The sequence below is a fragment of the Empidonax traillii genome, unplaced genomic scaffold, assembly GCF_003031625.1.
Source record: "Empidonax traillii isolate 1590-97213 ecotype Southwest subspecies unplaced genomic scaffold, ASM303162v1 scaffold15:size5535645, whole genome shotgun sequence".
In the NCBI taxonomy this organism is placed as follows: domain Eukaryota; kingdom Metazoa; phylum Chordata; class Aves; order Passeriformes; family Tyrannidae; genus Empidonax; species Empidonax traillii.
This window is the reverse complement of record NW_020955208.1, coordinates 2,174,257-2,187,722: the sequence shown is the minus strand read 5'-3', so window position 1 is coordinate 2,187,722 and position 13,466 is coordinate 2,174,257. Positions and strand designations below refer to the sequence as shown.

At 55.2% G+C, this 13,466-nt stretch overlaps 1 protein-coding gene across 1 annotated transcript; it reads right to left on the bottom strand.

Annotated features, from left to right (window-relative positions):
* Positions 1 to 1,599: 1,599 nt before the first annotated feature.
* FOXD2 (forkhead box D2) lies at positions 1,600 to 3,031 on the bottom strand. The gene is given in 3 exon segments (XM_027894898.1): positions 1,600 to 2,137; positions 2,139 to 2,182; positions 2,185 to 3,031. Coding segments are annotated over 3 exon segments (1,338 nt in total). The 5' UTR covers positions 2,981 to 3,031; the 3' UTR covers positions 1,600 to 1,639.
* Positions 3,032 to 13,466: the final 10,435 nt, after the last annotated feature.

Sequence of the window (13,466 nt, the reverse complement as noted above, 5' to 3'; positions counted from 1 at the left end):
TCCAACTTATTTTCTCATGTGTCAACTTTTCCAAACAAAATAAAAGGAGGTGGAGGGGCGGCGGAGGGGAGCGGTGGGGAGGAGGGAGGGGGGGGGAAGAATAAGGGACAACCTTTCTCCCGGCCCCCACCTCTTTCCCCCTGGAAACACGCAGGGTTTTGGGTTGTCTTTTTTTCTTTTTCTTTTTCTTTTTTCTTTTTTTTTTTTTTTTTTGCTGGCAGTCACCAAAATCAGAGAAATGAAGAAAAAAAAAATAAAATTAACGAAAAATAAAATATATATCCGGGGATCCTTTCCCTTGCAGGCCCGAGGACCCACAGCGGGCAGCCCGCAGGGGAGGGCAGGGAGGCAGCGCGGAGCAGCCCCGGCCGCGGAGGGGCCGCTCAGCCCCTGCCGAGCACCCGAGTGTCGCCGGCCCGAGCCACTCGCTTCCCCGAGGCCCGAGCGGGACTCTCGGCTCTCAGCGTGACAAAGGACATCGCAAAGAACGATTTGGATTATTGTTACTTTTTTTTTTTTTTTTTAACCAGGTCACAAACATTTATTAATTTACACCAACGGTGGACAAAATTCTGTTGCCTTTTCCACATCAAATTATTCACAGATTCTCTCAATAAAATAGATATGACGGATGCACAACCAGTGAAGAGTTAACTGGACTCCGCTCATTAGCTCCCGAATAATCTATATACAAATAATTACCAATACACCAAAAAACCCACGCACGGAGGGGGTGGGAAAACTGGGATAAAAAAAAAAGTAGTATGGGAATTTTCCAAACTTCCTGACGGATCGGATTGTCTGTTAAACGTGCATTTGACTGTCTCACTGGGGGAGGAAAAAAAGAAAAAGACAAAAAAAAAAAAAGGCAAAAAAATAAACCACGGTCCTGAGTTTCACCGACTTTTCTTCTTCTTAAAAATAAAGTAACCTTAAACAGTGCCTTTTAAAACCAAACCCGAAGCTTCAAAGAAACTAAAAATAAGATCGAACCATTGAAACATTTTCTTTGAGAGCAGGGGAGAGACAGACATACATGGCAAAACCACCCGGGAGGGAGACTTGCAAGAACAAAAACGGGTTCTCTGCGACCAGGGGCATCAGCAACTCCCCTGGCCGCTTTCCCAGGTGATTTGGGGGACCCCCGCGCAAAACCCGCACCTCTCAAAGGAAACGTTTCCCACTCTAAGACCATTTCGTTCTTAACATGCCCCCCCTTCACTCTTCGCAAGCCGTTGAGTGTTCAACCAGCCCAGGTCCCAGCTTATGTTACGGCCACTTTATAAATATGCTTTGGCGTTTGTGGGACCAAATCGTGTTATTCTTTCCCTCCTCCCGCCCTCCCGATTTATTAGTTTGGGGTTTTTTTCCCCCGAGGAAAGAGAGGCAAACAGATCTGGATGCCACTGAGCCTGGAAGTAAAGTAAAAATTAAAAAAAAAAAAAATTCCTACCTTAAAACACAACAGAAGGAGATCGGGGGGGGGGGGGGGGGGGGGGGGGGGGGGGGGGGGGGGGGGGGGGGGGGGGGGGGGGGGGGGGGGGGGGGGGGGGGGGGGGGGGGGGGAGAGCTGGAAAGGGGCCGTTTGCTTCGCGACTCTCCCCCCCCTCCCTTCCCCTTCCCCAGTCCCCCGCACACTTTAAAAATGACAGCTGCTGAGGGTTGTGATTTTACTGGAAAAGTTCTGGGCCGGTTGGAGGAGCGGCTCGTGTGCCAGGCTGACCTGGGGCTGTGCCGGGGCCAAGGCGGGGCTGAGCACGGCCAGGACCTGTGCCGGGGGGCCCGCCTGGCCGGCGGGGTAGGGCGCGGCGGGCGCAGCGCTGGGGTTGGTGCTGGGCGGCGGGGGCACGGCCCCCCCGATGATGTTGTCTATGGAAAAAGAGGGCCGGGAGGGGTGGTTGGTGCCGCCGCCGCCGCCGCCGCCGGCGGGCGAGGGGTCCGGCTTGAGGGTCTGGAGGAGGGCGGCGGGCAGGGCGGTGGGGCTCAGCTGAGGGTGGTAGAAGGACTTCCTGCAGTTCAGCTCGCCGCCCAGGAAGGAGGGCAGCCCCGAGGCGGCGGAGAAGACGGAGGCGGCGGCGGGAGGCGGCGGAGCCGGTAACGGGCAGTGGGGCGCCGGGAAAGGGAAGGCGCCCGCGGCGCCGCCGCCTCCGCCGCCGGGGTGGTGGTGGTGGTGGTGGGGGTAGCCCTGGAGCTGCAGGCCGTAGTTGTAGCCGTAGGGTCCGTAGGCGAAGCCGGGCAGGAAGGCGGCGGGGTCGGCGGCCCCGGCCCGCAGCAGCAGCTCGGGGTGCGGCGGGTGCAGCTGCTGCTGCCTCTTGAAGCGCTTCCTCCGGCGCAGGAAGCTCCCGTTGTCGAACATGTCGGCGGACTCGGGGTCCAGCGTCCAGTAGTTGCCCTTGCCCGGGTTGCCGGGCTCCCGGGGGATCTTGACGAAGCAGTCGTTGAGGGAGAGGTTGTGGCGGATGCTGTTCTGCCAGGCGGGGAACTTCTCCCGGTAGTATGGAAAGCGCCCGCTGATGAACTCGCAGATCTCGCTCAGCGTCAGCCGCTTCTTGGGGCTCTGTAGGATGGCCATGGTGATGAGGGCGATGTAGGAGTAGGGCGGCTTCACCAGCGGGTTCTTTCCCCCCGCGCCGCCGCCGCCGCCGCCGCCCGCGGGCGCCTTGTCCCCGGGCGCGGCGCCGCGGGCGCAGGCGGGCTCGGAGCCGCCGGCGGGGGACAGACGCTCCGGGGAGCCCCCCATGCGCGCCTTGGCGGCCCCTCTCCGCGGCAGCGCCAGCCCCAGCGGATCGCCGCCGTCCTCCTCGTCCTCCTCCTCCTCCTCGTCCTCGTCGTCGTCCTCCTCCTCGCTGTACTTGCCCCCATCCTGGGGCGGGCCCACCACGTCGATATCCGCGTCCTCCACCTCGGAGAGCGGCTCTTCCTCCGGGGAGCGCTCGGACATGATCCCGCAGCCGCCGCCGCCGCTGCTGCCCAAAGTCATTGTTGTGCGGCCGGGGCGGCCGGGGCCGGGCTCCCCCCCCCACCTAGCGGCGGCTCCCGGGATGGGCCCGGGGCCGTGCCGGAGGGCTGCGGCCGCCGCTGGGACTCCGCGCCCCGGCGCCGCCGCTCCGCTCCGCGCCCCGCTCGCCGCGCCGCTGCTGGCGGGGCCGCGGTGGTGGCTGCGGGGTGGTGGCTGCGGAGGGAGGGGCGGCGGAGGGGGCGCGGGGCGGGGGGCGGGGGGAACGGGGCGCCCGTGGGCTGGGCAGGGAGCTTGGGAGCAGCGATAATAAATAATGGTGATAATGATAATAAAGGAGAGAAAGAGGGGGAAAAAAAAAAAGAAAGAAATAAAGGAAAAAAAAAAAAAAGTGGGTTTTGCGGCGGCTCCGTGCCTAGTTGGGAGGGGGGGGAGGGAGGGGGAGGGGGGAGGGAGGGGCAGGGGAAGAGGGAGGGGGGAGGGCAGAAGTGGGGAAGGCGGCTCCCCCCTCCCCACCCCTCCCGAGCTGGGACACGGTGGAAACGCTCCCACACTGCGCCTGCTGCCAGGGCTCCCCAGGCCTTTATACGGCCGCCCCAGCATCACGTGGCGCCCGCTGCAGCCCCCTCGGGGCACGGAGAGGGGCTGCCCGGCCCAGCCCGGTCCCCGGGGAGCGTGTTCCCCGCCCGGGATGCTTTCGAGGAAAGGCGCTGCCCATTCCCCTGCCGCTCGGTTGCCCCCGGCTTCGTCTGGAGTCGATTGCTGCAGGAGAGGGGGTCGGCGCTGGGTAAAGCCCCTTCCCGCTCCTGATGCCCCGCGGTGCTGGAGGCTCGCAGAGCCCATTCCTGCGGGATGCGACCGGCCAGGGTTCCGCGGAGGGTCCCTTTCTCCCCTCGAGGGCTGCCCATCCCCGAGTCTGGGCCCTGAGCTGCAAACCTGCAGCGGTCTCACCGACAGGCAACCCTCACTCCGCCAGGACCGAACCCTCGGCCCCTTTGAGGGGTCATGTGAATTTGGGGATCCTCGCTCCCCTTCTCCAGGCGCTCACGTCACCGACGCGTCACCGAGCCCGGGACACCCTGCCTGGAAACCCGCCTCGCCCGAGGGCTCCCACGGCCCGCACCCGCGGAAGGGATGCTGCCGCCCGGCAGGTGCGGGGCGGAGGGCGAGCGGTAGCGCTCAGTCAGTCCTCTCCCCACGCGAGAAATAACCAAAGCAAAGGCTGCGTGTGTCCTCGGGGTGCTGGGACGGCACCCGAGTCCCGCACCTCCGCCCGGCGAGGCTGGCCCGGCCGGGTACCACTTTCCGAGGCGGCCCACCCGCGGCTCGTCCAGGCCCCAGGAACCCTTTGGAAAGGGGAGTATCCTGCGGCCTCGGGATCGCTTGTCTGCCGCCCTCCTGCCTCCCCTCCCCAGCGGCTGGCAGGCAGGAGGTAGTGGGCAGCGTACACCCACCCACCTTGCCGCGGGCTGCAGGCGAAGCGGGAGGATTTCCCCGTAAACAGAGTCCCCCAAGGCCCCTCAGAGTCACAGAAGTGGCCCCGCGTGTGGCAGAGTCCCGCTGTCCCGCTTGCAGCCGCCCTGGTGCAGTTCGGGGAACATGTCCACTGCTGAAACCGCCCACCCCATGTCCCGTGGGTGGCAGTGGCAGCAGGTTGTTCCAGTCTCTGCCGCGGACACGCCGAACCACGCTCGCAACGTTAGTTTTGGTTTGGTTTGTTCTTGTTGTGTAGGTTTGTTGTTTTTTTTTCTTCCCCTGTGGAGGCTCTGGAAACACGTAACCGCTTTCCCGGGGGAGGATGCTTGGGGAGGGAGCAAGGTGATGGGTTCCTCCAAGGGGGTACCATGAGGAGATGTCCCCCCATCAGGGCCGCGTTCGGCAGTGTGAGAATCCGCGGTGATGAATTGCCAGTCTCTGCCGTTAACAGGTGCGAGCATTTGGCGATAAAATCTCCAGCACTAATACCGGGGAGCCGGGCCAAACAGCTGCGCGGCCCCGCTTCCAAATGCCGGTCACAATTACTCAAGCCCTAACGACTCGGTGCACAGGCTCGGCGAATTCGGGGGGACCCCGAGGAGAGGGCAGAAGCGGACATCTTCGCCCGCGCATCTCCAGTGGAGGCAGCGATTGCAGAGCCGGAGCCTCTGCGCGATGCCGATCACATCCTCTTCCCTCGCCGCCAGCGTGGCCGTCGAGGAGAATTTCTCGACCAGAGGGGGGGAAAATAGACTAATAAGTGTGCTGAGAGTTTCTCAGGAAGGTGAGAATTCTGTCCCGTGGGCGCGTGTCAGTTCTGGGGGAGCTTTCCTGAGCTTTCACTTTTACACTTCAATGCTATTAACCTGCGTTTGCAACACATTCGCATACATCTCCTCTTCATACATGTATGTATATATTTAACTAGACATATGTTTATATTCTTTTATTTCTGATATATATTTTTCCCTATATATATAAATAGCTAACATGGAGAAACGCTTCGGAGATGCCACATCTTTCCTACCGACATTGTTTAAACTCTCCATTCATCAGCCCGGTGGAAAGACGATGGGAAGAACAAATGGAAGAGAGCGGAGAGGGAAAAGACCCGAGCCGCTTTCCATTTTTATTAAGTAAAATAATAGTTATGCCTCCCCTACATAAACGAAAGTGTCATAAAAAATTCCGAAGCAGCTGCCAGAGATTTCGACCACACACACAACGGGGCGATTGAATTTCTACTTGGTGCATTTCATGGCAGCGAGGAACCGCCGGGAGCTGCGCCTTGTGCCTCTGCAGGGCGGTGAAGGGGAGGGCAGGGAGGGGGCAGCAAAATGACGCGCTGCGAGTGGACGAGGGCAGAGGACACCGCCCGGGGGATGCTCCAAGGGGGGAAGATGCTCAGCCGCCCCCGCGGCGCCCGGTCTCCCGATCACTCCGTCTAGAGGCTGTTCTTACACGGCTCGAAGTGAAACAGATGTGGGTGTCTGCTGCCTGCCCCCCCCCAATACCCCCCACCCCCGCCCTGCCCCCGCTGCTGGCTCCCCCCCTGTCTGGAAGGGTGGGCCAGACCGCGGGGGGAGCCCCCAGCAACGGGGGGCTCGGGTGGAGACGTTCGCTGCTATACTCATGGTCACTGGGACCGCGACGAGGCCGAAAATGTAGAGGGGAGACGAGAAGGGTTGATCCGATGTGGCTGTTGATGGGATGCGGCCGGTGGCTTGTCCTGCTCCCGCCCCTGGACCTGGCTTTCCCCTTCAGCATCGCTCAGAGCGCCGCGGCTCGAGAAATAATAAGTCCCGATCAGCCACCATCGACACGATTTCTGCCTGTTTCAAGTCACAATATTGTTCCCGTTGAAGTCGGAAACGACCCAAAATGAAAAGACAGTGAATGAGTCCTGCTCCCTCCATCTCCGAGCGGCTCCTGTTCGCCGAGGCAGTCTTAGCCTCGGCTTTGCCACTCAAGATTGGCTGCAGAAACGAATCAAAACGAGAAAAAGTACCTAAACTACACCCGTCCCGAAACGATTTAGAAAAGGGAAACCCTGGACAGAAAAAAACCAGATGGTCGGATCCCAGACACAGTGCACTCGCACACACACTCCCGCCTGTGCATCCACACACGGAGCGAGGGGTGTGTTTAATGTGCGCCAGGGTAAGAAATGATGTGGTCTTCCGAAAGAGAAACCCTATTGATCTACCCGAAAAGATTGCCTTGTCATCACCACGCCAATCCCTGGCGTGCAGGGCTAGGAGGGAAGCATTTTTCCTTGGGCAGATTTTTAATTTTTCCGCTCTCCTCTCTGCAGTATTTCCTTACAGGCAGCCTCGCCTCCCGTTTGAACCCGACTCTGCTTTACATTTCACGTTAAACTGAGGCATCAAACGTGAGTGGGGCTGTGCGCTGGTGGAGTGGAAAAAGTCTCCGAAAAGTCTCAATAGTAGAGAAGAAAAATAATAAAGGCCGTCGGCCGATTATGATCATTTTTTTTCTCTCCTTTAAATTGATTTTCCCTGTCTTTCCTGCCTGTCTTAATGAGGCGTTTGATCCAGGCATGTTGGGTGGGTGTTTGATGCCCTGCTGACGGCTTTAGCAGGTGATCCCCACGGCCGAACTTTGTCTCCATCCCCCACCCCCGGATCTCCCTGTGCCTCCGCCCGAGTCGGAGCCCCCTGCAAACTGCAAAACTGGCCGCAACGACCAGGCACTTTTTTTTTTCCCCCGCAGGGAAAAACTCGTTCCCTACCCATCCTCCGAGACCGTTATTTGCCGGGGGGTGTAGCAGAGGGCAGGGAGACCAAACCCCGGAGCACTGCGGGGTGCGATCGCTGCTTCTGCCCTAGTACTGGTCATGTCCACGCCCAAGGGAGCTGCTCCTACCGCAGCATCTCCCGGCGAGGGGGTTTAGCTGGGGGCAAAGCCCGGGGAAGCAAAACCCTTGGGCAGGGCAGAGGGTTCAGCTTCAGTCCAGCCGACGTTGATCCCAGACCCTTCCAGATGATCTGTTGGTTTTGCGATACATAATCGTTCTTGTTGCTTCTGTCGAGCAGCATCTAAATTCGTTTATTCTGATGAGAACCGCATCTACAAGTCCCCCAAGGCTCAGTGATGGATTTCTCTGTATTACCTCGTTATCAAGCTTGGCTGACCTCTAACTTCTCTGAAAACATGAACAAGACAGACCTGCTGCTGCCTGGGCTGCCCCAGGGGGCTCTTTTTCCACTTATGTGATTTCCTTTGATATTATTTCTCTTCTTTCCATATCCAAGGCTCAGACCTTCAGTGCTCCCTACAGTTCAACCTTTTTTCCAGCCCTGTACTGCCAGGTCCCAGCTTGCAAAGATCAGTTTGCAGTCTGCACACCAAGAGCTCCCAGCGCAGGGGAGGGTCAGTGGGAATGATGGTGACAGATAGTGACGGATAAATGAAATTCCCAATTTGGAAACCGACGGAGCCAAGTGCCAATATTCATCCCCGCAGTGTTCAGATGTTGGACAGCTCGGGTTTGTTAACTTGGCTTTTCAAATGCAGGTGTCTCAAAGTCCACACCAAAAAAAGGCCTGTTTTCCAATAAAGGCTTTTCCCAGGCACCCCGTGTGCAGAGCTGAGCTCCCATGAAACTTGGGAGAACAAATCTCCCTGTCTTTTCTGCTCCTCAGACAAGTTGGAAACGTCTTAAACACACATTGATTTAGGTGTTATCTGACTCTAGGACCTTAGTTTTGGGCTTGCCGTTCCAAAACTTTGTCTCCTGCTCTCTATTCATAATTGATCCCACCCCACGTGGGTTTGAAGCCCACTAGGCAAGGTCATACACAGCTTAACACTCAACTGATTAACTCTGGCTTGCTATAAGCTCTTTTTTTTAGTACCGTTCTTCAGCAATCTGACATGAAAAGAGATACATACACTTACATGACTCAGAGGAACACAACGATTTCAAGCCATAAACCACCAGGTGCACTTTTGAAACTCACCAAAGCCAGCTCTCCTGGTTGCCATAAAAAACACATTAGCCAAAGGCCGATGCATGTGGAAGGCAATTATGCTCCGGCACATGGCAGTGTGTATAGAACAGCTTGGTAACTGTGCCTACCACACAAGGAAAAATATTCCTGTGAAAACAAGCCTGCTAAATCACTTCATTCTTTCCCAAATCCCCTGGAAATAGAAGGAAGGATTTTTACATTTGTTTTTTTTCGGGTTTTGTTGTTTGGGTGTGGGTTTGTTTGTTTTTTGTTTTTTTTTTTTTTTGGGGGGGGGGAAAGGAGAGAGAGATATATGGGAGGGAATAATATTTTCCAAAGGCAGGTGCACCAATGCAAGAAACTAAATAAACAGCCAGATCCACAATGATTTAGAAATTCATGATGAGGTTACTGAGTCCAGGTTTTCCATGTTAGCATCTGATCATGTCAAATGTGTCCAGGAAATCCCTGGCGCTGAGTTTTCTGCATGCAGCAGTTCAGCAGCCCATGCCCACCTCACCCACCAAGTTCACAAAAGTCCACTTCTGCCAGAAATGCCAGCTGAGGACCTTCAGCCTGGGGGCCAGAAGCAACACAAGGAGGGCCTTCAAAGGAGGAACTAGGGATCAAGTTGAGGTGAATCTGCTGATCTGCTGTATCCCTGTGAAAAATCAGCCCCCCATGCACATGCTGATATCTGCAGATCTGCCTGGCAAAGAGGTTCATAAACATATTTTGCCCCTTGACCTCAAATGAGACTGCACAGGAATACACCACAGGGCTCCTTTTCCCTCATCGCATCTTGGGAAGGAGTTGAACAAATAGAGAGAAAAATCTGCAACCTAAAGTATGGGAAGGGAGGAGAAGTATCTCACACGTGCAGAGGAGCAGAGGGAGAACCAAACCACTTAAACCTCTCCCTTTACTTGGTGAAAGACTGCCAGGTAGAAAAACTGTCAAACTAGGCACCACTTTAATAGTCTGGGGCTAAATCTTCACAGAAGAGTGAATCTCAGCTCTGTTTCCCCACTAGTGTATGGCTGTGGACACGCAGCCCTGGCACATCCCAGCCTGACTTTGTGGCAGCACCAGTGTGGCTGCGAGGGACAGTTTTCCATCTCTATGAAACAGGGGCTCTGCAGTACACAGTAGGTAAAAGGGTCACACCAGAAACACATCCCCAGCATCTCCAAACTGGTGTGAACTTCTGTCCCTTTCTTCAAACCACTGGAAAAAATTGCTACCCCGAGCTGCGAAGGGCCAAGAGAGGGAAAGCCTGTCAACACACAGAATAAAATTAATCCAGCCACTCTGTGGGGGTTGAGGCTTCACAAACACTCACATCCCCCTTTCTTTCACTTATTGCAGGTAAGCCTCTCCTTATTCTTGCTGGGAAGAGGAAACTGGATCACTCAGATTGAAGAAGCAACACTGAGGGCTGCCGAAGGAAAGGCTGCTGTTTCAAGTCTGTCTTTATGTTGCTTGGAAAGACCTGATTTCTTTGAGATGGATACTCAGCATCACCCAGCTAACCAGATCCCAACAACACTCAATATAAAATGCCTTTTCCTTATTATCATTTCCCAGGCTTTTTTATAGTCTAGACACTGAACATTAAAATTATTATATAAGAGGACATAAGTTATCTCTTCCCTGAAAATACAACCCTGGGGTCCTGCGGGGGAAGCAGGCTGGTGGGCTTCCCTCCCAGCGCAGAGATAAGCGTGCCATCTAGAGGAAATCCCCTTTATTGCCAGGACTGGCAGCTGAAAATTATCCAATAAAGCATAATTAACCTCTGGCTCCAGAGAAAATCCTCCACCCGTGCTTTGCTGCTCTGAGCTGCGGCGCAGGCATGCTGCAGCGGACTGGCGATGAGCCGAGGCATTGGGGCGGCTTGGGAAGGTCCTGAGTGCTTGAGGGACATCCCAGCCCACAGTGGCACATGCTGGCCTGATCCTTCCCCGTGGGTGATGTCAGCTGCCCAGCCACTCCCAAGTTTGGGTGTGAAGGAGAAGAAGGCAATGTGGGTGTTTCCAGAGCAAATGTCGGCACTGGAGGAAGGTGAGGAGACTGCACGTATGGCCGGATAAGAAGGATGTATGGATCACATAATGCCCTCCAGTGGCTGCTAGCAGCAGTCCTGGACCGCGGGTGCTGACTCCCGAGGCATAGGTGAGGTCTCAGGTGCACTAAAGGAGGCAGTGGTAGGGCCACCTCCCCCACCAGCAGCTCCCTCCCTGTGGAGCACAGCCCTGGAGAGCTCTTGTGGGACTGATACAGGTGTGCAGAGTACAGCCAGCAGTGGGGAGAGGGGGGTCAGGCCTCCCGTGGGACAGATCCACGTGTCCACTCATTTTTCCTAAGGAAAAAGCTTAGTGCCCAGGCTGGACTGCTCTCTTATGCTGCTGCATAAGATGGGCACCCTCACCCAAACCTTCACGCATGAGTGTAGGTCTGGGACATGCAACATGGGAGCACGTGGGATGGCAGGTGCCATAGGTCTCATACCCTCTTGGGGTCAGTCAGCCCACTGAAGCATCCATATCCCACACTTTCCACTTCCCTACCACCACCACTGCCAGTGAATAGCACATCTGCAGTCACTAGCGCATGGCTGTTTGTCCCACTAACTAAAACAAATCCTTCCAGCCCTAAATAGAATTGAAAAATGGTGATCTAGGTTCAAGCAGAGGGACAAGTGCTACTGCCCAGCGGGTAGCTGTCTTGTGAAAGTGGGAAGCCTTGCAAAAAACCCCTTCAGAGACGGAGAAAGAGCAGGGAAGATCTCACACGAGAGAAACCTCATTTTGCACAAAAAGACGGCTCACGCTTAAGCGAAGAATATTTGGATAGGAGCTGCTATTGCATTCATGTGCTCATATTCTGCAGGATTCTTATTTCATACATTTTCATCACTTTTCTTTTGTTGAAAATTATTCCCCCTTTCCCCACCGTCTCAGAAGCTCCCCAACATGTTGCTTGCTCTCCAGTGGTCCCAAGCAAGGCTGAACTCCACCAACACCCGCAGCACTTTTTTTTTTTTTTTTGGCTCTTAACAGCGATCCTGTCTCCATTTTGCAACTTCCTCACCTTCTTCTCGCCCACACCTGTGTGTTCTCAGGCTCATCTCCTAACCCACGGCTTGGACATGCTGCACCCACCACCTGCACAGCTGTTGTTCGCTCCCCCAGCTCCGTGGCAGGGAGGGAAGGCACGGATGTCCCCACGGCTCACCACAGGTCCTTGTCACTCACATGGAGTGAAGGGCTTCGTGGCACTGCCCTGGAAGCTTGTGTGGTTTATACCTCTCTTATTTCCTGTCATTACTGAGAAGAGCCCAGTTGTAATAAAAATCTGGGCTCCAATCCTACAAACACTTATGCCTGAGCTTAACTCTAAGCACGTGAGCCGTCAAAGGGGACTATTCATCTGCTTAAAATGTAAGCATGTTCTTAAGGGGCTGTAGGCCTGGAGTCTGTCAGTGTAGGGATTTGTGCCTTAAGCCCATATTCTGGGTCATTATCCTTTTCATGTCTTCTCTGCCATCTCAGAAGATGCTTCAGAAGGGAATTTTCAAGTTCTTCAATAAACTTTGTCTTCCCTAGCAGCCTGGATTCTTGCCTATTCTATGGGGAAATTCTCCTCTGTTGCCTCCCCTCCCCCTGTGAGCGATAATCCTGTGCTATTTCATGCTTGGCCAGACAATTAAGCCCTCTTGCTGCTTGGCTCTGTCTTTGTTATGTATAATTGTTCCAAATAATTAGCCACTATTGCACGCTATTCTGGAACTACTTTGTATTGCAATTATACTTAGAGGGTGAGCATCAGCTCAGGGAGAATCCAAGCAGCAGACAGCCTGGAAAGAAAGGGCTTCAAGCCGGGGGAAGATGGATACCAACACTATGGAAAACCTAACAATAAGTAACCAGGGAGGAGTAAATGTTGCTTGGAGAGGGTCTGCAGCTGGTGGGGTCTGGGCAGGAGAGCTGAGGGTGGGCTGCAGGGTCTGGCCAGGGTGTCATCTGGCTGCCACCTCGTGGGTGCTGGCTACAGTGCAGGAGGCAAAACCATACCCCACTTCCATCACTTCTGTGGTGACTTCAACGGGCATCTCGACCAAGTGGCCAGTTTTACCATTTCCATACCATGTAGGGAATGCACAGCTCTGCTGGGATGCGTCTGGGGTCTGCCAGGAAAATGTTCCCTCGTGGTGTCTTTGGGATGGCAAAACTTGTGATTTCTTGAGGGTAAAGATGAGATTGGTTCAGCAGCCTCCTGTTTTTCCCACGGGTAAATACATCTCTGCTATGGAAGTGCTGGATAGGAGATGCTCTTGGGAGGGAGATACAGCTCCATAAAAGCATCTTTCTGAAACTGAAGTCCCTTAGCTTTACTCACTCTCCTGTCTTTCAAGCAGGGATCATCTGAACAGGATATAACGAAGATCTGGGTTGGCTTGGCCTGAACTGGTGAACTAATTCCTCTGCTGAAACCCATGGCCTGCTCTGAGCAAAGAGCCAGGGTGGCCAGTGAGCTTGGACAATATTTGTGCTTTTTGAGATCCATTTGCTCCAGCCAGGTTAGGTCCCTGCAGAGGTCATGCGTACACTGCTGCCTTTGACTCAGCAGTGCTGATGCAAATGGAAAATGAACTTTTTCCCAGGCACATATGTAACTGGCCCAGATTCATCCTTTCTCCGTGCAGCACACTGAGCTGCCGCAAGCCAGGGCCACTTGTTGGCGTTGGGATGGCACAGTTGATTCAATACACACACAAAACCAACTGCTGCAGTGTAACCACTTCAGCAAAGCACAAGGACTGTGAAATGGCTGGACCCCAGATGCTCTCCCAAGGGCTTGTAGGTGTTACTCTGTCAGCGCTCAGGCTCTGCTGCTTTGCTGCCTGACTGCAGCCTTGCACCTCAGCTGCCCCCAGCTCTGCCACGCACACACAGTGTAGCACATTTCAAACACAAAGTCAGGCTGCCAACGAGGCCCGCTGCTGCAGAGAAGTGATCTGTCATCACCAACCCCTCACCTTCCATGAAGGGCACAGA